Here is a 21,632-nt window from a genome sequence, read left to right as displayed (position 1 = left end):
TGTTGAATACAGTGTTGCAAATTTTCTACAAGCTAGCAGGCTAGTTGTCACCTCACACTTAGCTACAGTAGTATGAGTCACTGAACCTAAAGTGTAGTATTCATCCACATATTGCAAAGCGCTGACTCACTGCTGTGCTTTGACTTTTTCTTTAACAAGAAGCTCTCCTAAAGCACTAACTCAACCCCAGCTGATAACATCTAATTCTTTGCCAAAGCCTGATAGACTGAATTGCCATTTTGTTTTACTTCATTATTCATTTATTATTATTCTGCATTTGACTAACTGAGAAAAAATCACGATGTGGGCAATGATTCAGAGATCTGGAATCAGGCTAATTTCTCTGCTATCCAGCGGTAGAAATCCTTGACGAAGAGATATCGAAATGCACTTTGTATGTTCAGTATGCCCTGACATTACTATTAAGTTTGGCTACAGGCACAACATAGTATACATCAGACCACACCGGTATAATGAAGCTAGCTCTGTTGTAGATCTGTAGAGCATTTCAAACAGGTATTAGGTGATTTTCATTATGAGTCAAGGAACAAGGAGACACATTGAGCACAATGAAAAGCACTCCTGGTGTTGTGCTCACTGACAACTGCTTCCCCTGGTTGGGGAAAAAACAATCAACCAATCAGGGGGAGAATCAGAGATCTCCCACAGGCTCACATAAGTACATAATATAGTTTTCAGATGCAGCTCTTCTAGAATTTTCCAGTTGAATTCTAATGAATGCGTCAAGCTCTGATAATATAAAGAGAGGATTCAGGTTGTTTGTGACACTCAGAAAAATGTCTTCATGATGTCACAGCTGTGCTTTTTGTAACAACTGTGGGGAATATGGGGAAGAAGTCTTTTCAGACCAATTAGCTTTTAGTGTTTCTGTAATAAAAAGAGTAGCCACAGAGCAGAAGTCACCTAACTGCCTAACACTGTTTACAGTTGTTTTCCTTGAATGTGTTTTCACAGATACCATTGTTTTTTTCTTGGCATGACCTGCCATACTCCATTACCATCATTGGTTGGGTTGGGTAGGTTCAGGGCCCTTGAGTAGAGAGAGTTGCATCATCTCTGTTCACTCCAATGGACCATGTTTTTGAAGCAATGGAAGATCGTAGAGCCTCTCAATAGTTCCCAGAAGTTAGTTGCAAATACTAGCAGCCCAGTACCATAAATCAATCAGTCTATAAATCATGTATTTACTACGAACTGCTAAACACCGTACTACTGTCTGTCTGTGTTACTGCATTTTAATTGCCCACTTAGTCCTTCCTGGAACTATCTGAAGTCTCTGTGAGTCACATTCAGCATTGTGAACATCTGCTGTTGCGAATCTCTACTCTCTACTCTACACTCTGATTAGGTTTAAGCATGAGGAGTGAGACTGGTTGGGGAAAGGGGTTAGATTACAATGTGTATGAATAATAGTAGGGAACCCTCCCTACTATTATTCATATACATGTCAAGAAAAGCAGTTGGACCCATAAAAGATCCATAAAGACGTGTTAAGGGCAACCCCTGTCAACAGAGCTGGGCTGTGTGGTGCTTTCGGTTCGTTATTGCAGGAAAAACAAATCCATACTGGCCCTATACACAGTCATTACAAAAATAACAGCTGTGAAATTGTGCCATTCTTCTGTCAACCAGGCCGGCCAGTCTGTGACCGGGTCAAGTTTGTTTACATCTGTAGAAGTTACTGCCGGGATGTAATTCCAGTTCTGTATGAGTACACGCGTAACCACAGATATGTAAATATCTTTTTATTTTATATAATCATTCTAGTGACAGGGGAACTCAGAGCCTCATCTTATATTAGCTTCACTGGGCCCTAGTCGGGGTTGGACATAAAACACCTGCCGAGTTCGGATTGGGTCTGATTACCACTTTTCCCCCGACTCAGTTGGGTTCGCACAGAATAATATGGCCAGAGCTCCTCTCTAATGAGAAGTGAGATTGGTTAGAATGAGAATATTAGGGTAAGCCAATCAGAGGCAATGTAGGGCTGGTCATGCTTTCGCCATCCTGGGAAAAAAGTTTGCACACGTGTACATGGTCATTGTGACATCACTGTGTTGGTGCTGGGTGTGGTCAGTATAATGTTTTTGTTTTTTTTGGTTTGTTGATTCCCTGTTTTATTTTGTAGTTATATCCTCTTGAGTTTTGATGTCACTTTCTACCTCCTGCTCGCCCGTGTTCCCAGTGTTTCCCTCCTGTGTTCCTGTGCTCCTCAGTCTGATTATCCCCTCACACCTGTCTCATACCAGCCTTCTTAGAGCTGTCTATCTCTCCACCTGCACCTGATCTCCTTGTTAGTTCAGTTTGTATCTAAGCCTGTGTCGTTTCCTCCCTCTTTGTTGGTTCATCTGTTTTCATCAAAGTGTCTCCTTTACTGCCTGTTCAACAGTCCATGTGTGCTCCCTGTGTTCCTGATTTATTCCTCATGCTTATCTGGTTTGTTCTTAGTTGTTTGTGTTACTTTGGTCACTTCTGCCTTTTGTTGCCAATTTTGTTGCCTGCCCTTTTCTCATTTGAAGTTTTCAAATAAGAAAAGTTTTTGCTGCCTACCTCTGTGTGTGTCTTGTGTTTGGGTCCATTTTTGCATAAGCGTGACAAACGGAGAGAGCATTTTCTTTCAAGTAACAATTTTTTTTTGCACTGACCAAGACCTCCGCTCTGTTCATGGCTTCCACTCCCACTGCCTTGCAGGATCTCTAAGTCTGTCATTCAGTCAGTCAGTCATTCAACAAGTCACTACTGACAGAGCAAGTCACAGGCTCAGCAGCATCTTAGCCCTGTGCCTGGTCCTCTGCCAGCTCTCAGTATAAGCAGTGATGTGTCCGAGGTTTTCTTTGTCAATCAGAGAAACTGAGACGCCAGGAGCAAAGGAGAACCCAGGGGACAGTCAGAGTAATGTGGACCGATCCAACGCTGGTGCAACTGAACACCAATCAGCACAGCACTCCTCATCCAATCAGCGTGAACGCCTCTTTCTTTCATTATTATTATTGTCCTTGTTTTTTTTTTACTTTTCAAATTACAGTTAGGATAATCATATTAATCCCATTGGGAGAAAACAAACCGTAAAAACAAAGAAAGCAGCCGCGGGGAGGGTGAGCAGCTATTTATCAATTTCATCGTGTCTCTGCTTGCCTCCGCCTCATCTCTCCTTCTCATTCCTCTCTGCGTCCCCCTTGTTATGAGGCAATCATGTGGATCTTTATGAAATCTGATCTGTATCAGCAAAAAACAAGCGCACTGCACACTCTGTCTCCTGCCCTCCATCTCTATCACTTCTCTGGTGCAACCCACCATCTTGTTCTCTTTCACCCGTCTTTATTTCTCCTTCTTATCTGCATCTCTCACAGCACATCACTCCCTCTACCTCTCTTCATCCATCTCCGTCTTCATCACAACTACACATTTTTTGATGGCTCTCTTCCGGCCCTTCTTTCATACCATGATTACAATTCCTGCTTTTGTTTGTAAGGTGTGTGTGTGTGTGTGTGTGTGTGTGTGTGTGTGTGTGCGCGTGTAAATGCTGTGATCTACGTCAAAGGTCATAAGCCGGGACCGGAGCCCACGGTTCTGTGAGAACTCAGCGTCTGCCAACAGGATGCTCGAGCACTGTGGTTTCATGAAGAACAACAACGTGCTGCCAGAAATAGAACCTTTTAGCAGCGAAGGCCCACTGAGATTTGGATATGGATCAAATAATGAGAGCAAAGCATCCTTGGCAAAACACATACACACATATTTATATTTTGAATTTTATGCTCAGTTTTGGTAACATCTGATATTATTAATCAAATCATCTAGCTCTAACTAATGCTATACGTTACATTTTCAGGAATACTTTAATAATTGGTTGATTGTTTTTGAATGTCTAAAGCCTAACCTGACGTCTTCAGATTCCTTATTTGTTCAACTACCATTTTTACAAACCTGAAGATATTCAGATTGCTATCACATAAATCAAAGAAAAGCAGCAAATCCATACATTTCAGAGGCTGGGACAAGCTACTGTGTGGCATTTTTGCTCAGTAAATGACTAAATGATTACTTGGTTATAAAAACTTAAAATTTACTCAAGATCAACCAATACAATAATCAACCAATTGTTGCAACACTGGCCTACATGGGTCCAACAATAGAATAACCTTGAGTTCCAACAGCTAAACATGTTGGTGTTGTTCCAGCAACATCATAAAGGGAGCATTTTAACCCAAACTATGTTTTCCTGAACCTGAGCAAATATTTCTGTTGCTTAAACCTAACAGAGACAGATAACGGTAAACGATGACGGTAAAGAAATGGAAAATCATAAGTGAAAACTGAACTCTGAATTGATCTTGGCCCCCCACAGTCCTCCAGGTTTTCACACTTAGGTGATAACTCTGCCCAAAGACCCATCTTTGAGCTCCCTATAGATGTTGTGTAATGCCCCAACATTATGATGTTTTGGGAACATCAACACGTTGATATAAGATCGACTGAACATTTTATAGTTGATGGTGATATCTAATACTCAGACTTGAAAGTAATTCCACTTTTCAAGTCTCGTGAAATGCTCATATTTATCTGATGGCTGTAGCAAACTATTTCTTTCACTCTCAAATTGCTACTTGAGCAACTTAAAGGTCCCAATCATTTTTTGACCACAGTTTTTTTTTTTTTTTTTTTTTTTTTTTATTATTCTGACAGCATCAAAATGACATAATTTACACAGATACAGTCACAAATCACTCTATCGTTTACAACAGAGGTGGGAGAAACGATTTAATCACTTGTACAGTTAACATTATTACACATACTCAATATTTTTTTCAAAACGATCTAAACAGGTTCCCTTGACAACTTGACACACCAGAGTCACTACTCTACACTTCACCTTGTTGTAAACCTCAATAAACTAAATTAACACAGATTGAAAAAGTTAAGTGAGGCATAGTTGTATCCTTCCTTTAAGTCCAGAGCCGTTTTGCTTTCTGGCAGTTCTTTTGTCAGGTAGGGGTATTTTACACTGCAATAATGCCACACGCGGAGAAGTTACAGTTAGTATGTGTGATAAGAAGCCACTAAGCTAAGTCTTTATCCACTTTTTTCTACATTGTTTCATCGCAGGTAGTGTCAAATTTTGTGAACCTGACACCACAATGCAGCAAATGAATACATGATTCCTGCTATTCACCATTTTGTTTTCTTCAGCTTGACACATATCTGTCTTGCAATGTATGGATGAACACAGATTCCCTGTATCATGATGCCTTCTTTACCATGGGCAATGTATTATGAATCGTATCATGAGTTCATTTGTGATTCCCATCCATATTTTACAAAAAAAATGACCCTAAACAAATTACACTGATAGCAATGTTGATTTTACGAACAAAACAATTGTTTAGACGTGGATCACAAATTGTGGCTTTAAGTAAAATGATTTGGGCATTTTTCTTCAGTATAGGCCTGAACAGAAAAATCCTAAAAAAGTGTGACAAGTAGAAGAAAAAATAAGACTGCTAAGGGGAAAGGCAGAAGGGTTTTTTGCTTCACACACTCACACACACTCACATGTTAGAAGACGTAACACGAGTTCACAAAGTTTCCCACTTTTTCTTATCCAGTTTGCATTTGTTGACAGGCATGAGACATTATGCAGTCCATCATTTCCCAGGAAAGCTGTGTAAGGAACACACTCGGAGACAGAATCAAACTTCAACCGAACAAGACTGCAGACAAAGAGAGAAGCTCCTTCTTGAAGATCACAATGCGGTATCACCATGCAGTACATACAGCAGCTGAGCACTGCAGTTTGGGGATCAGGATGCCCGGAATGCAGCGGTTTATCAATTCCCTGCAAATTGTGCCAAAAGTAATTGAAATTCCGCCCGACGCTTCCCTCTTGCTCTCTTTCTTTTGCTCTCCCTCTCTATACCTCTCTCTGTCAATTTGTCTGTCTCGGCCCCTCTCAACTACACTCAGTATTATGAACATCTACACAAGTGAAATCCTGATAAAACTGTTTTAGTCCTGGAAAAGTAGAGATTATTAGTGGTTGTGGTAAAATCACTGTTAAATATCTTTTCATGCCGTTTATTCAGTAACTCTTATTAGGTGGGCTGCTGCAGTGTGAGGCACAGCAGGGAGCCATAACTGTGAATTAGTGCAGGGTGGTGGATAGCATTATATCTATCATTATCCCTACCCCAAACTACAAATCTTACCACAAACATGCCTGCCTGAAACACCTCTCAATAAAAAAATATACAGCCATAGATGTATATAAAATTGGCACTGACTTGGTAGAACATGTAAAAGTAAGTACACTGCTGTATAGTACATTCCTAATATGATACTTAAGACTGAGGAAAGCCTGAAAGTATTCCGCTAATAATCAGAATAACAGCTCAAGTAGAATTATAATAATAATACACTTTTTTATATAGCACTTTGTTTAACAAGGTTACTAAGTGCTTCACAAAAAAGGAAATAAAAAAGAAAAAACAAGCAACAGCTAAATATACAACAAAAATATCATAAGACATTGTGGGATAAAACAAAGTTGAGTAAGAGTAAAATGATGAAACCCAGAAACTAATTTAAAGAATTCATAAATGCCCTCTTATAGAAGAAGGTTTAAAGAGAAGACTTAGAAGATGCTAATGATGTAGCCCACCTGTGTTCAAGGGTTCCACAGTCTGGTGTCTCTGAATGCAAAGGCCCTGTCACCTTTAGTCACAAGCCAGGATTTGAGAACAAGCAGCAGAGCTGCATCTACCAAACTTAAGAAACACCCAGGCACCCAAGAGGTCAACAAATATTTCATATAATTTGGGGTGAGGCCAGCTAAAGCTTTAAAAGTGAGGAGTACAATTATAAAATCAATATGAAATAAAGCAGGTATCCAGTGTAAGCTTGCCTGGACAGGAGTAATGTGCTCATATTTTTTGATGCCTGTTAAAAATGTGTGCAGCAGCGTTCTGTACTAGTTGGAGATGATAAAAGAGAACTCTGACCGAAGTATTATAATTACCGGTACGGTACATGTAAATTTCCCATCTAATCATATTCCATAACTTAAATGTAAAGGGCCAAATTGAGTTTTTCTATCATGTTGAGTCAGTGTGAGTAAATCAAATAACTAGATGTGTGATTTATTTATTGATTTAGAAAGAATAACCAATTTGAAAGGCATTACCCCCATGTATAATGCATGAAAAACAAACACTAGAAAAACCCATGTGTTTATGTGGAAGTGTGTTTGTAATAATTAGACCAAGTTGTTTAGTTTATTCACATTGACTCAAAAAAAACCCTGAGAATTAACATACTTAAAGTCACTGGTGTAAACCCCTGATAATCCTCTCAAAAGAAAATAGTGATAGACTGATACATCGGCCGGCCGATATCATCGGCTGTTTTTTGCGTTTTTTACGTGTATCGGCATCAACCGATGCGGGCTGCTGCATTCGCCGATCTGGCATTATTTACAGACAGGCGTCCACAGGCTGCTCCGTATTGCTGGAGACGCTGCAAAAAATGGCAGAGCAGAAAACCAATCCAGTGTGGCAGCATTTCACAGAGCACTGTTCTACCTCACCTGTTTTTAATATTTGTTAAATATTGTTTACTTGTTCTTGTTCTTCTTCACCTTTTTTAATTTCAATAAATGTTCCTTTTTTTTAAATTGAGACTCGTAACATTTGTTATCATCATTGTGTAATTTTTATGATGTAAATTGAGGGAGCAAAAGTAGTCAGTCCCTCTAGAAAAACGCGATTATGCGATCGCATAATTCAATGCATAATCAGCCAAAGTCTGCATATTTATGCGGGGGCTGTGTTTTTTTTAAAACAGCCGCATTTTCGCTGCATAAATTGCCGATTTCCGCGCAAAATATGCAGAGCTTGCATGATTTCATAATCCCCGCATTTTCGTTGCAAAAAAGTCACATATATCTTAGCATAAAGTTGAAAAATGTTGCGTTTACTTCACCCAAGAGCAGCCATTTTCCCCTGTTGCCATGGGAACGTTATAAAGTGACGTAATTACGGGACTTGAACATCATCAAAAGCTGCAAACCCAGCGATGAAGCCATCATGAAGCCCGCAAATCAGTCTCATTTGCCAACAAAAAAATCATACTAGTTTCAAAAACCTTACAGTTGTAAGTATATTATTAGTATGTACATTTACATTACAGTAAGATATCGCACTTTGTGCATTGAAAGCACTTATTTTAACAGAAGGTGTCTGTTTTGTATAGCTACCTATGTAAAACAGGAAGCACATTTTATTTTTTTATATTTTATTTATTCATATTTACAGAAGTTGTAGTATATTCCTTTTGTAAAGCTACAGAACTTGTTTGACTCATCAATGTTTTGTAAGTTTGAGCCATGTGTTTATTCAGGTCTGAAATAAAACAAGCTGAGAACTTAATTATTCCTTTCTGTGATGTAGTATGCTGCTTATCATAGGGAGTAATAAGAAATGACTCTTTACATTAAGGTAGTAGCCTAGTGAGAACAGGGTGTTGGGGGAATCACTTTTTTTTCTCTTTTTCATCAAACCGCAGTTTTTGCAAGTTCACGCAATTTCAATGCATAAAATTGCATAAATACGCATATGCTAAGCTAACTTGTAGCCTACTTATTTTGTACAGTAGTGTCACCAAGAGGCTCGTAGAGACACACTGCTGCCTGTAGTATTCCTACATTTCTACGGTCATTTAGGAGTGGCTAATAATACACCCCCAGCCCCAGCCACATCTGTAACAACATATCAAATAATATGACATGACTACAGATGCACTCTTTATTATTGGGTTAGGTTTAGGCTAAATCACCAACTGCACCAGACAAATGTTAGACGAATATTTACCCTGCTTTTAGTCTGTTTTGGTCTCCATCAGCTCATGAATTTTATTAGCAATGCTCCAATATGTTCACCAGTTAGAGTGCAGTAGGTTTATCTGAGGTTTACTTTACTTTAGGTTGTAAATGGGGGCACTGAACAAAATCATTAAACTTTTGGGTAATCAAACCAAAACAAGAAATAAAAAGATGCTAAAATGGCCTGTAGAGCCAGGGGTGCCACCAGAAATTTCTTATAAGGGTAGAAGGGGCCCACAGTTTTTGTTTGAATGTAAAATATAAGATACAAGGACAGTACAAGTACAAGTCTCAGTACAACTACTGAGAGTAGTTGTGAGTGAGGTGGCCAACGTATATATATCAATAGATGGCACATTTTTTGGATAGTCTGCTGAATTTATCTAGAGCAAGTGTCAACTGAGAAATATTTCGATGGGGGTCGAGGAGATTAATAGAGTGCCTCTGCAGAGTCTCTTGTGTGGGCGCATTTGTTAAAACTATTTCTCACTTTTTTTTCTCTTTTTCATCAAACCGCAGTTTTTGCAAGTTCACGCAATTTCAATGCATAAAATTGCATAAATATCCTGCATATTCCATCGCATCTTTTAAGAAAATGTGCCGCATAATCAAGGATTTTTGCCCGCAACAATCACAAAAAAAACTCTGCATTTTTCTGGAAGGACTGAGTAGTATCGGCTCCAAATATCGGCTCAAGAAAATCGGCAGTCCGTATCGGTCATCGGCTAAGGCTGATGAAAAAAAAATCGGTATCGGCATCGTCCCTAAAAAATCCATATCGGTCGATCCCTAAAAGAAAATATTAGCACCTATGACCAATAATAATATTAGTGATGCTGCTGTGCTGATACATAAATAATGCACTCCGGAAACAGTTTGGTTAACATATGAGTTGCATATGAAAGAAGTCACCATGTGGCAGACGCTGAACTTTAAAAGCGTTTATCTTGTATTTATATTACAGAAACTCGATACCCACCTGAATTTAAACAGACTGACGAGATGTGATGATTCGTTTTATTCCTTGCTGGAGAGCACAGCCCGGCTGACTGAAGTGATTTGGGACTATAAATGAAGTGAGTTATGGTGTAATAATTAAACTCGGTGTCCCAGATTTAGTGTCTGGCAGTTCTCATTGCAAAATATTTTGGTATATGCAAAATTCAGCATGTAGTGTCTCAGCTGGATACTTGACCCAGTTCATGCTGTTTGTCCAGTTAAAGCTCCAGTCTGTCCCAACAGCCATGTGCACTGTCTGAACGCTGTCATAAAAACACTTTCATATTTTCTACAAGATAGTTTAATAACATACAGTATATGTTCCGTGAGAAGTTTCCTGTCTTAAATTTGATTGAAAAAAATGACAAAACAACATAAATGTTTAAAGGAGACCTATTGTACTTTGTTTAAATCCTTTCCTTTTTTGTTTTTTAGGTTTTTGTGAATGTAAAAGATCTTGAAAGTTAAAAAGGTCAAAGTCTGCACCAACAGAAGCTCCTCTCTCCCACAGCAAACACTGCTCCTGAAAAACCTCACAAGTACTTTGCCTTTAATTCTGTGACTTTGTGACATCACACTATGACACCATGTCACACATTTACATTATTTGTTCCTAGCTGTACCTTTGGCCCATAAGCACAGCAGCTCGGTTGTTGTTAGCAGTGATGGCTCGGGCATGTGTGATCTGACAAATCAGAGCAGATTGGGTATTCAGGAGGAGGGGCCTTAAGAGACAGGAGCTAAAACAAACAGACAGAGGGGGGATACAGTGTTTTTGGAGCATTAAAGCTTGTAAACCTATTCTAGTAGTAACCCAAAATAAAGTACTTAAAATAAGCAGAAAATGTCTCCTTTAATCTCCAAATCATTATTTGTCTTCTGAGACTGTTCAGGTGCTGACACAATGTGTTGAGATGAGGACACCTGATCTAAACTCTAATATATCTGTGTTTTATCTACATAAGTATGAGCTGATAGTTACTCAAATATAAACTGTACATACTGTATCATATGTGTCAGAGAATAGGAGGAAAACAGCTTTAATTCCTTCTGAAGCCTAAGTTGCTAAATCAGCAGATGACACACAGACAGGCTGAATACCACTTTCTGGTCGGAGGGAAAACGAGAGCTAAACTATGCTTTTCTTTGTCTTAAAAAATTATTAAGTAGCTAATTTTCCTGCAAAACCTTTGATGACAAGCAAACCAAATTATTAAACGTCCATTCAGACTATATTTAGTCACTCACTAATTTCTTTACCAAGACAGACGCCACAACTTCTCTCTCAACAATCAATTCTACATACATCCCCATAGCCACCCATGCTATCCTAACATTTAACTTCAATTCAAGGAAAGCTCAAGCCAACACAGCTGAGAGATCCACAAAACAAAACCTTACTGTCTTATATTTTGCCAGATTTGAATGCCACTGAATCTCTTGTGCGACATGATGCAAAGTTAGAGGGGGATTAGAGATGTCCGATGCTAAATATTTGAATTAATTTGAGTGGATTAGAAACGGCTCAGGCTCCCTTGAGGTATGATGGACTTATCCTTTCAATGATATGACCACTTCATCTTCAGCAGTTCATATTTATTTGTATTTATTTTTCACTGAGCTATTATTTGTATACTCACTTTAAGAGGAGTCAGACCAAAGATATTATCAAAATGTGGTCACTTACATAAACAATATGCATGTTATATGACAACTCAAGGAGTTCAGTTTGAGGCAAGCAGTCAACTTGAAAATTCTCAAAGTAACCACAAGTTAAAGTTCAAACTAAGATCAATACTGTACCTGAGAGACTCACCTCCTACAAAGTTGCCTTCAAGTACACTTTGAAATAAATGACATAATGTTTACTTAAGACACTGTGGACAGATTGTTCTTCCACGCTGGTGATACTGCAGCCGCTTGAGAAAATCAATTTTGGCCTTGTGATTAGAAGCTGCGCAACATCAAAGTTCAAGTCAGCCACAGCAGCCCTGTCTCTAACTGAGACTCTGCAAGGTATCTTATCGCTGTACATGTGCAAGCGACTGACCAACGCAGTGACTCATATTATCTGCTAGTCACAGCAAAAAACCCTCTTTCACACAGAGAGTGCTGGTGGAAAACTATATTTGGACTACACTCAAAGTTCTCAATTTACCCTTAAAGGACACCTTAAACCAGCAATGACTAAACATGAATACAAAAACTTGGGGAAAGTAGAACAAGCTGCAAACAGAACACTGATATCATATCACCTGAAGTTGTTTTGGCTAAAGTGTTAGTTGCTTATTAACACATCCAACAGACACAGAGCAATAATAACATTAGTTTTGGGGTCATGTTTTTCTGGCCACCTGACCAGTAGACAGTTTGAGAGGGTATGAGGGGAGACACTATTAGCGAAATTAATTTGCTTACCTTGCAGCACAGAGAGTGCAGGGGCAGAGAGGTTGTTAAGTTGAATCTATTAGTCTAGTCTGTCTGACTGAGGTCTGTACACGTTCGAATTTATGGCCCCGATCATGGATCTGAAACATCAGCACTCTTAACTGTGCTGTTTATTGATGAATCCATGCTGCTGTCTGCGGTGCTGAAGTAGCAGACAGATTTGCAAGTGCGTTTTTCTCTCAGCCCCGCCCTTCTGTGAGTTTTCTCCAGGATCTACAATATTCTAAACAATATTTTATAAATACGCAATGCTAAGCTAACTTGTAGCCTACTTATTTTGTACAGTAGTGTCACCAAGAGGCTCGTAGAGACACACTGCTGCCTGTAGTATTCCTACATTTCTACGGTCATTTAGGAGTGGCTAATAATACACCCCCAGCCCCAGCCACATCTGTAACAACATATCAAATAATATGACATGACTACAGATGCACTCTTTATTATTGGGTTAGGTTTAGGCTAAATCACCAACTGCACCAGACAAATGTTAGACGAATATTTACCCTGCTTTTAGTCTGTTTTGGTCTCCATCAGCTCATGAATTTTATTAGCAATGCTCCAATATGTTCACCAGTTAGAGTGCAGTAGGTTTATCTGAGGTTTACTTTACTTTAGGTTGTAAATGGGGGCACTGAACAAAATCATTAAACTTTTGGGTAATCAAACCAAAACAAGAAATAAAAAGATGCTAAAATGGCCTGTAGAGCCAGGGGTGCCACCAGAAATTTCTTATAAGGGTAGAAGGGGCCCACAGTTTTTGTTTGAATGTAAAATATAAGATACAAGGACAGTACAAGTACAAGTCTCAGTACAACTACTGAGAGTAGTTGTGAGTGAGGTGGCCAACGTATATATATCAATAGATGGCACATTTTTTGGATAGTCTGCTGAATTTATCTAGAGCAAGTGTCAACTGAGAAATATTTCGATGGGGGTCGAGGAGATTAATAGAGTGCCTCTGCAGAGTCTCTTGTGTGGGCGCATTTGTTAAAACTATTTCTCAGCTTGTGGGGCTGTTGGTTAAAAGAGACAAAGACACTTCCAAGGCGCTCTTCAAACAAATGCATTAAAAAGTAATTGTTTCATGACTTAGACAAAGAAGAAGAAGAATTACATCTCCAGAGTGTTTTGGTAACGCTGATGCCTTCATCATGGAGACACACACGTAACTGCATACAGAAAAGGCTTCATTTCAAAAAAGTGCCCCAGAATAATCTTGTTTTATTCATTTCTGTATTTTGTATTTTAGGAGTGTAGTACTTAGAGCTGTAGCATTGCATGATATGAACACTCTGACTATTATGGTTAATTTATGATGATTCTTTTCTCTCCCCTCCTATCTCCACCTGCTAACACACAGCTCTCTCTCTCTCTCTCTCTCTCTCTCTCTCTCTCTCTCTCTCTCTCTCTCTCTCTCTCTCTCTCTTTTTTCAGCTGTGGCTTCTCAGGACCAGGCCATCGTTGCAGACAGAAGGAGGGTAGGATCTATAAATAGAAATTGGACCAATTATAAAGCAGATGTTCCCCTGTATGATGGTGGGAGCGCACTATCTCTCACTAATTCCTGTTTTCTGTTGTTTAGTAACCGTCAAGGAGTTCATCTATGGCTGTCTCATTTCACTTTCTCTGTCTGGTGTTCTCATTCCCTCTTACATCACAACCGACACCTTCATCATCACTATTTTTTCTGAAACACCAAACAATGTTTTTTTTACCCTCCTGTTATCTACGCCATAGCATGATCACATGCACACATCTACATGCAAGCTCACGTGTATGATTGCTTGCACGTTCTCAGCCAACACTTCTAAATAAACTGTGACGCTTCGGCTTGACTGACAGCCCTGTAACAGCCTGTGGCACACAACATCCATTTGTTGCTCGCTGTTTACATCTCTCTGAATTGCGTTCCCATCAACAGGTTGTTTAACACAGCTCTGACTTGTATTTCAACAACTGCTATGGTTACTCAAACAATCTTCCATGAGCAGAGAATGTCTTTGTGAGAAATTCATCTGATAATGCGGCTTCTTGCAAAGGAAAACTGCTCCAATTTATACTTTTGATTTCAGGCTGGTGATACCATTTGGGACTTTGTGGTGAATAAGCATAATCTAAAAGATCCAAATATGGAATCGCCCTCGGTAATCAACACTTTAATCAGCACTGCCATCTCTCTGTAATTTGAGGGGAAATCCTCTTCAATAACAGATTTTGCTCATATTATCCCTGTAATCTGGGACAGTTCAATCAGTGTCTGTGAACTCTTTGTAAATAGAAAATCATCTCTCACAAAGCAGGGTATGAACCCAAACTGAACTTGTGTTGTTATCAAGAGAAAATCCCAGAACTGCAATAAATGAGTTACTGATTTTAACAGAATGTGCCAAAAGTAATTTTCATCAAAACAAATGAAAACAAGAACTACAATAATAAAGACATCTGCTCCTGCTTAATTCGACTGTTCAGTCCAAATTCAAAACTAAATCTTTTTTCCTTACCTAGAGTGCCATTAATCCATCTAGACCAGGGGTTACAACATGTTTGAGACTGGGAGCAACCTCAAGGAGAGAGTAATATGGAGGGGTCTTGTTTTATAAAATCTTTTCGGTGGATGGTGGATGAAAAAAAGTTTAAAATGCTAAAATGGGTCACCAAATATACTGCAGTTCCGCCCAAGTATAGTATATGTGTGGGAAATACTCTACTAATACATTAGGAGACAATCTAGGTTTAAGATGTCCTGCGGCCTACTTATATGCTCACTGTTGGCGACCAGGCACCCACATGCATTGTGGTGGCGACCTCTGATTGAGACTCTTCTGGCGTGAGTTGCCGAGTTAAGGAGATATTAGCTGTGAAGTTGTCTGTCTAATGATATTAGATAGAGACTTGGTTTGCGGTGTTCAAAGCACCAAAAAAAATACATTTGAAAATTCGACATCAATGCCTCTTTCAAGAAATCATGACCCAGTTACTCAAGATACTCACAGATACAAACATTTCCTTTTTACCAAAAGACACCTGCCAGCCGTATCACAACATAGAAGGATGCATGCATATTCTCATGTTTAAGAGGCTAGATAACTAAGCTAAATAAGTTAGCTAACATTATAGCTTAGCAGGGGAGGACCACAACAATGTTTACTTCCCATGCTGTCATGAGCATGAGAATGTCGTACATGGGTTAGCGCTTTGGGCACCACAAGTGTCATCTACTTCTATTATATTGGAGAGAAGAATAAACTCTTTAACTCACACAAAAACAATCTAGATGGATCAATGGCATGAAAGGTAGGAGAAAAAAGTGTGTAATTTAGATTTGGGGGTGAACTGTCCCTTTCAAAGGATATTTTTTTAGCATGTCAATCCCTTCCTCTGGGTCTGTCCTCACCATCACTGCAATCAGAATTCCTGCCATCTCAACAATATCATCACCTTGATCGGCAACAACGTGACCATCACAAATTCCACTGATGAGCGATAAGGCTGTTTTAGATCTTGTGCAGCCAGGCAAAGGCCCAATCCATGCTAAGTAGGTTAGGGGGGTAAATCTTCAGGTCTCCAGAGGCTGAGCGCTTTCCCTCTCACTGTCAGCATCTGACAAGCTCACCAAGGCTGAGCTGAAAAATACCCATAACATCCACCTCCGCAGTTCTCTTTACTGCCATGCTCTCCTTCACTTGCTGCCACTATCTATTCTTTACTGTCTGTCTCCACTTTGCTCCACGCATTTCTTTCTATCCCGTCCATCTCCCACGACTTCCTGCTTCCAACTTCTGCAGAATCTCCCTTCTTTAACTCACACAAATATGCACTCATGCAAGTAATATATTTACAAGCACATATCTATAGTTCAAAACCAAACATTTTACTGCCTAAATCCTAGCATTTATTCAGCCTATAGTTGCTCTGATAGCCTGTAGGCCGGCATAACTGACAGTGCATCTTGGCTGTAATTTGCAACATGACTCAGTGAAGTTGATGTGAAACTTTGTGACAGATGACACAGCCACACTTGACTCACAGTAACAGCGAAGCATAGCCTAATTCAAATTAGGCAAGTGATTTATTTTAGGATGAAGGCAATAGGCTTTCTCGGCTACCTGTTAACAGAAATGACTGTTTACTTGCATATTAACAATTGTGAATGATGGGGTGATGTGTTGTACTGCGTTCAGTGGTGTTATAAAAGGCTTTGTTTGGGAGAGGCTCTGGGCATGATGTGGATGCTCACTAGAGCTTGTCAAGAAGGCTGGATGTAGCTGTGTTCAAGTGTTATGTTCTTTGTAACATCAGCTATGGAAGAGCACAGCACTTGCTCAAGATAAAGGCCTAAGATCCATTACAGTGAACAGGAAGTGACGAATATGTTACTGAGCACTTCAGCTAAGAATTGTGTGATAACCCAGGTCTTTGGTAATGAAAGGTCATGAGCCTACCGGATCATTAAACACTTTATCAATCAAGGCGAACAGTGGCTAGAAGTAGGCCGTTAACAGCTCTCGACCAGCATGCAGCTAATTCACATCCTCACTCAGTTTCACTCAGCCTGTGAGCCATTCACAGCCACTCGATAACAATAGTCATCACAGACATTACTCACAAATGTCAATGAGAATAAATTACCACAGGACGAATTAAATCAAAATGTAGCGTCTGAATCACCAAAAACGCACACTTGCTGTAAGAGACAAGAGCGAGCATATATGACATATACACTGATGGCAATTTTAAACATGATGATACCTCCCTCACCACCACCCACTATGGATGCTATGAATGGGTAGAGGTGTTGTATAGTTGGGAGGAAAACAAATACATATCCTGAAGAATTATGGCCCATCTGTACCAGCCATGCCTGCCATGCCCCCACAGTTTGGCCTTTTGCCCCTCGGAAATTGCAGGCCCTCCAGCGGGATCATCCCTATGTTCACCGGGTCCGATGTTCCCCGGGTCCTATGTTCCCTGCTGTTCACCCAAAGGGTTAGGGTTAGGGTTTATTAGTCTTAAAACATGAAAAGGGGAACATATGACCCGGGGAACATTGGTACGCTCCCCCCTGCAGCTACAATGGCCTTGATGCCCTTCCCACACTGCCCCAATGTTATTTCACCATTTTCTCCTCTGCCTCTTTCCTGTCAATACGATATTTAGACACCAGTGACTAGTGTTGAGATTTTGATTTCTTATTGTGCAAAATCAAGCGAAACGCAGACAGAGCAGCTGAGGTAGGAAAGTCTGATAAATTATCAGTTATATGCAACAACAGTAGAACGTAACGTTAGCTAATACTTGCTAGCTGGTGTTTTTAGGTAGGGTAGCACCAGTATTGGCCTTAACGCTCTCAAAAAGAATTAATGCAATAAAGACCAAGTGGCCTCACCCCTAAAATGATGACATTCAATTCTTCTACTGTACCAAACATCCATTATACATAATATGACTCTTACACAGACAGCTGACAAATTAAAGGAGAAGCCAACACACAAGTGTCTTCATAAGATATTGGGCCACCACCAACTTGAACAGCCCAAATCCTCCTTGGCATTGATTCTCCAAGTCTCTCTCTCTATCCTGGAAGTATTGAAAACCATTCTTCCAAAAGCTTTTCCCTCATTTGCTGTTTTGATGATTGTGGTGGAGAGCACTGTCAAATATGCCTGTCCAAAATCTACCATATGTGTTAAACTGAGCTGAGATCTGATGACAGACAAGGTCATATCATCTGATTCATTTTCATAGTCATCAAAACATTCAGTGAGCCCTTGTATGCTATGGGTGGTGGCACTGTCATCCTGGAAGAGGCCCCTTCCATCAAGATGGAAATGTTACATCACAGGAAAAGGGTGATCACTCAGAGCAACTTTGTCTGACGCTTTCCTTCAAGGGGAATAAGTGGACCTTAACCTTGTCAGCAAAACGCACCCAATAGCATAACGGAGCCACAGTTGTCATGTTTGGCTACTCATTTATTCAGCTTTTTCCTTTAAATTATCACCCTATCTCCACTAGGCCTGAGGAGCCCTGGGCGTGTTTTATGTCAGCCTGATCACAATTACAAGAATGTCTGTGGACATGTTTATACAATTTTTTGATTTCATTGCATGTTTCATTCAGAAGCCCTGGACGTCCCATGGCCACCTCATTCCTTCTTTTCTCTTCAGCCTTCTGGCAGTCTATAATACTGTATGCCTGAATTCATCCTGAATCTGTTTGTGCAGTCCATTGCACAAAAAGCCTTTTTTTTCCCCACATTTTCTCAGTGTTTTAGATGTTTTTGTTTTCCATGTGAATGCACCGCGACAGATGCTGACTGTGTTTGTAAGTGACAGCGGTGACTTCACATGCACACCATCTCTACTATGTTTACGTGTTGGGTCAGTCATTAGGAAAACTACCATAGAACCGGGGAAAACATAAGCATTTCCCTATAATAAATAAAAAGCAGTATGGTCCGTTCAGATATTCAGCACAGCCTACCTCTGTGAGGTGAGGGTTGGGGTTGAAGCCACACTGGTTGCACACCATGCAGCGGCACTGTGTGCAGGTGTTGATGCTCGGCTTGTCATCCCCGGTGCCCATCAGGTCGGTGGTTTTGCAGACGGGGCACAACTTGCTGCTGGGCATGGGGGCAATTTGTGGCACAGAGTAAGGGGAAGTGGGGACACTGCCTCGGTCAGGGGACACGGAGGGGGACCTCCCAGTCCTGCTGCTACCCACATCCACCTGCAGACTCTTCCTGGCCACATGACCCTGGCCCTGTTCTCCTTGAGGTCCGGCATGCTGAGGGGTGTCATGGGAGGCCAACCTGTCCCCCGTCCCGTGACCACTCTGGACTCCTGCTTTAGGTCCCGGATCTGACAGAGGTGGTCTAGTAAAGATGATAAAGAGAAGACAGAAGTAGATATTAGACCTCGGTCCTCATTTAGGAGTTTACCTGATTAAACATAAAGTAAACATCAGATAAGGCACTATTTTATACATAATAGTATAAGATGGCTAATATAAAGATATTATTAAAGGAGAGCTCTTATATGCTTTTGTTTTTTTTCTTTCCCGTTTTATACAGGTTTTTATGTATGTAAAGTATGAAAGGTAAAAAGGCCAACGTCTGCACAAACAGGAACTCATCTACCCTGCAGAAAACACTGCTCCTTAGGTGCCTGAAATGCCTCGTCAGTAGTCCTGCTTCTGATTCTATGACTGTATGAATGAATGTACAGTATGTTTTTTTTACAGTTCGTCTACGTGAACATTTTACTGTCTTTACACATATTTACGATTTGTTTCATTTCTTTTTTCCAGTCTTATTTTTCACAGTGGTCCGTCACTGCTCAGACTGTTTGTGAGTGACAACCTTTGAATCTGACTCACTCTTTCTTTTCAAAATCACCTTGTGGAAACTCACACGCAGCCCATGGTAGTCTAACTTAATCACAGACACGCACACACATTTCATTGACGTCATCACAAACTTTCCATTCTTCCCTCATTGATTCAATCACATCTATAATTCAGATATTTTTATAAAAATAAAAACTCCGGTGCGCAGCTGGTCGAGTGGTTAGAGCGCATGCCATATACGCAGCCGACCCTGGTTCGATTCCGGCCGGAGGTCCTTTGCTGCATGTCACATCCCCCTCTCTCTTTCCTATCTGTCTACTGCTTAATAAAGGTGTTTATGCCGAAAAAATCTTTAAAAAATAAAAACTCAACTTTCTTGGGGGTGGAGATATCATATTGCATTGATTAATCTGAAATTAAATTGGGTGTGATTAGAGACGAATGGTGAGGAGAAGATGGAGTTAGTCCTCGAAAGAACGGCGAATAAAGGCGCAGGAACATTTACTTTTCGTTATTATAGCAACCTTGTTTGTAGACCTCATAACATTTTAGCACTGCTCTGTAAATATATTCCACTTGTGCTTTTGATTCCAAGTATATATTTTTTCTATGAGCTGCACTTAATGTTCTCAGTAGATTTTTATACCTGTAATCTCGACTTAATTTCAATTTCAGGGAGCAGCACTTTATACTTTGGAACTCTTCAGCTGTGAGATGCACTAGGTCCACATGGCAGTAAAAGGTTTTACTGTTGTTCATACTATGATATCAGACTACTCAAAACGTTGGCCAACAGAGAGGCATATGTTGAATATTTTATATTGCCTCTCAGTTTCTGTGAAGTGCTCCTTGTGGCTTGTTTTCTCTCTTTGAAGCTCTTCTGTTCTGGACTCTGTAATGTGTTTTGGGGTGGAACAAAGGTAGTGTATCAGACAACAATATTGTAAACTTTTGGTTCTCTTGCTCATCCTAGCCCTTTGGGCATTCATGCCAATAGTTAAATAGGAAGGCAGGATTTCCACTGTCATAACAACTTAGACCTTGTTTTGTTATGCACGTCATCTTCAAAGTCAGCCTCAACAGCGGCTCTGCACCCAGGGTGTGAGAATTGTGGAAATAAAGGAGGAATACAGGAATTAAAATAGAGCATGTCAGCAATTATGAGTCACAGCTGATGGCGTGAATCGCTGCACAACTCGAACCTTGTTCCATTCTCCACAGGAGTCCTGTGTTCACCGCAGTGAGCCCATCAGGAAACATCTGCACTCTGAATCCATTACTATACTGTTCTGACAGTGAGCTTGATCACTCCTCCCACTCTGTTTGAGGCGAAACTCGACTTTCGATTATATTCCTAAAGCTACAGATAGTGGGCAACTGAATTTTAAATCTACCCAGTGTCCTCACAAGATAGAAGGTAGTTTCAGTTAATAATAATCACTTGAATGGCAAAGACACCAAGTTATGCAAAGCCTCAGGCGTGGCTCAATGATACTCAGAAAAAAGAGTTTGAACTGGGAGACATCATTTCAAATACTTTTTTTAAGATATTCTCATCCATCAGCAGATGGGAGCCCACTGAGAACAACTTGTGGCTTTGTATCTGAAGCGCTGCAAATTGCTTGCTTTATCATAAAGTGGATAGTGAAGGGTTTGTAAGCCTCCAATCTTTTGTAGTGGGAGCTCCCTATGAAACTTCTTAGTGTAAGGATGCAGGAAGAGAGTTAAATTCTTTACACAGCCTCAATAATACATCTGACCATATCCCAGTGTCACTTAAAGGAATAGTTCAACATTCTGGGGAATATGTCTAACTTGTCCTGTAGTGAGTTAGATGAGGAGATCAAAACCACTCTCATTGCTATCCAGTAAATATGATGGTTCAGCCAGCAGCTGGTTAGTTTAGCTTGGTACAAAGACTCACAGACTAGAAAAAGAGGGA

At 40.1% G+C, this 21,632-nt stretch overlaps 1 protein-coding gene across 4 annotated transcripts in view; it reads right to left on the bottom strand.

Moving 5' to 3' along the window:
- Positions 1-21,632, bottom strand: part of bsnb (bassoon (presynaptic cytomatrix protein) b) — a 77,127-nt gene that overhangs the window by 49,387 nt on the left and 6,108 nt on the right. For all 4 annotated transcript variants that reach the window (XR_003984219.1, XR_003984220.1, XR_003984221.1 and 1 more), the window contains exon 2: positions 18,827-19,217. Coding sequence is in view for 1 of the 4 variants with exons in the window: in XM_030418818.1 (XP_030274678.1) it covers positions 18,827-19,217 (391 nt within the window). In the remaining 3 variants the exon portion in view is untranslated. The remainder of the gene's footprint in view (positions 1-18,826; positions 19,218-21,632) is intronic.

The sequence above is a fragment of the Sparus aurata genome, chromosome 6 (assembly GCF_900880675.1).
Source record: "Sparus aurata chromosome 6, fSpaAur1.1, whole genome shotgun sequence".
Classification (NCBI taxonomy): domain Eukaryota; kingdom Metazoa; phylum Chordata; class Actinopteri; order Spariformes; family Sparidae; genus Sparus; species Sparus aurata.
The sequence above is the reverse complement of the archived record's forward strand: the minus strand, read 5'-3'. Positions and strand labels throughout refer to the sequence as shown.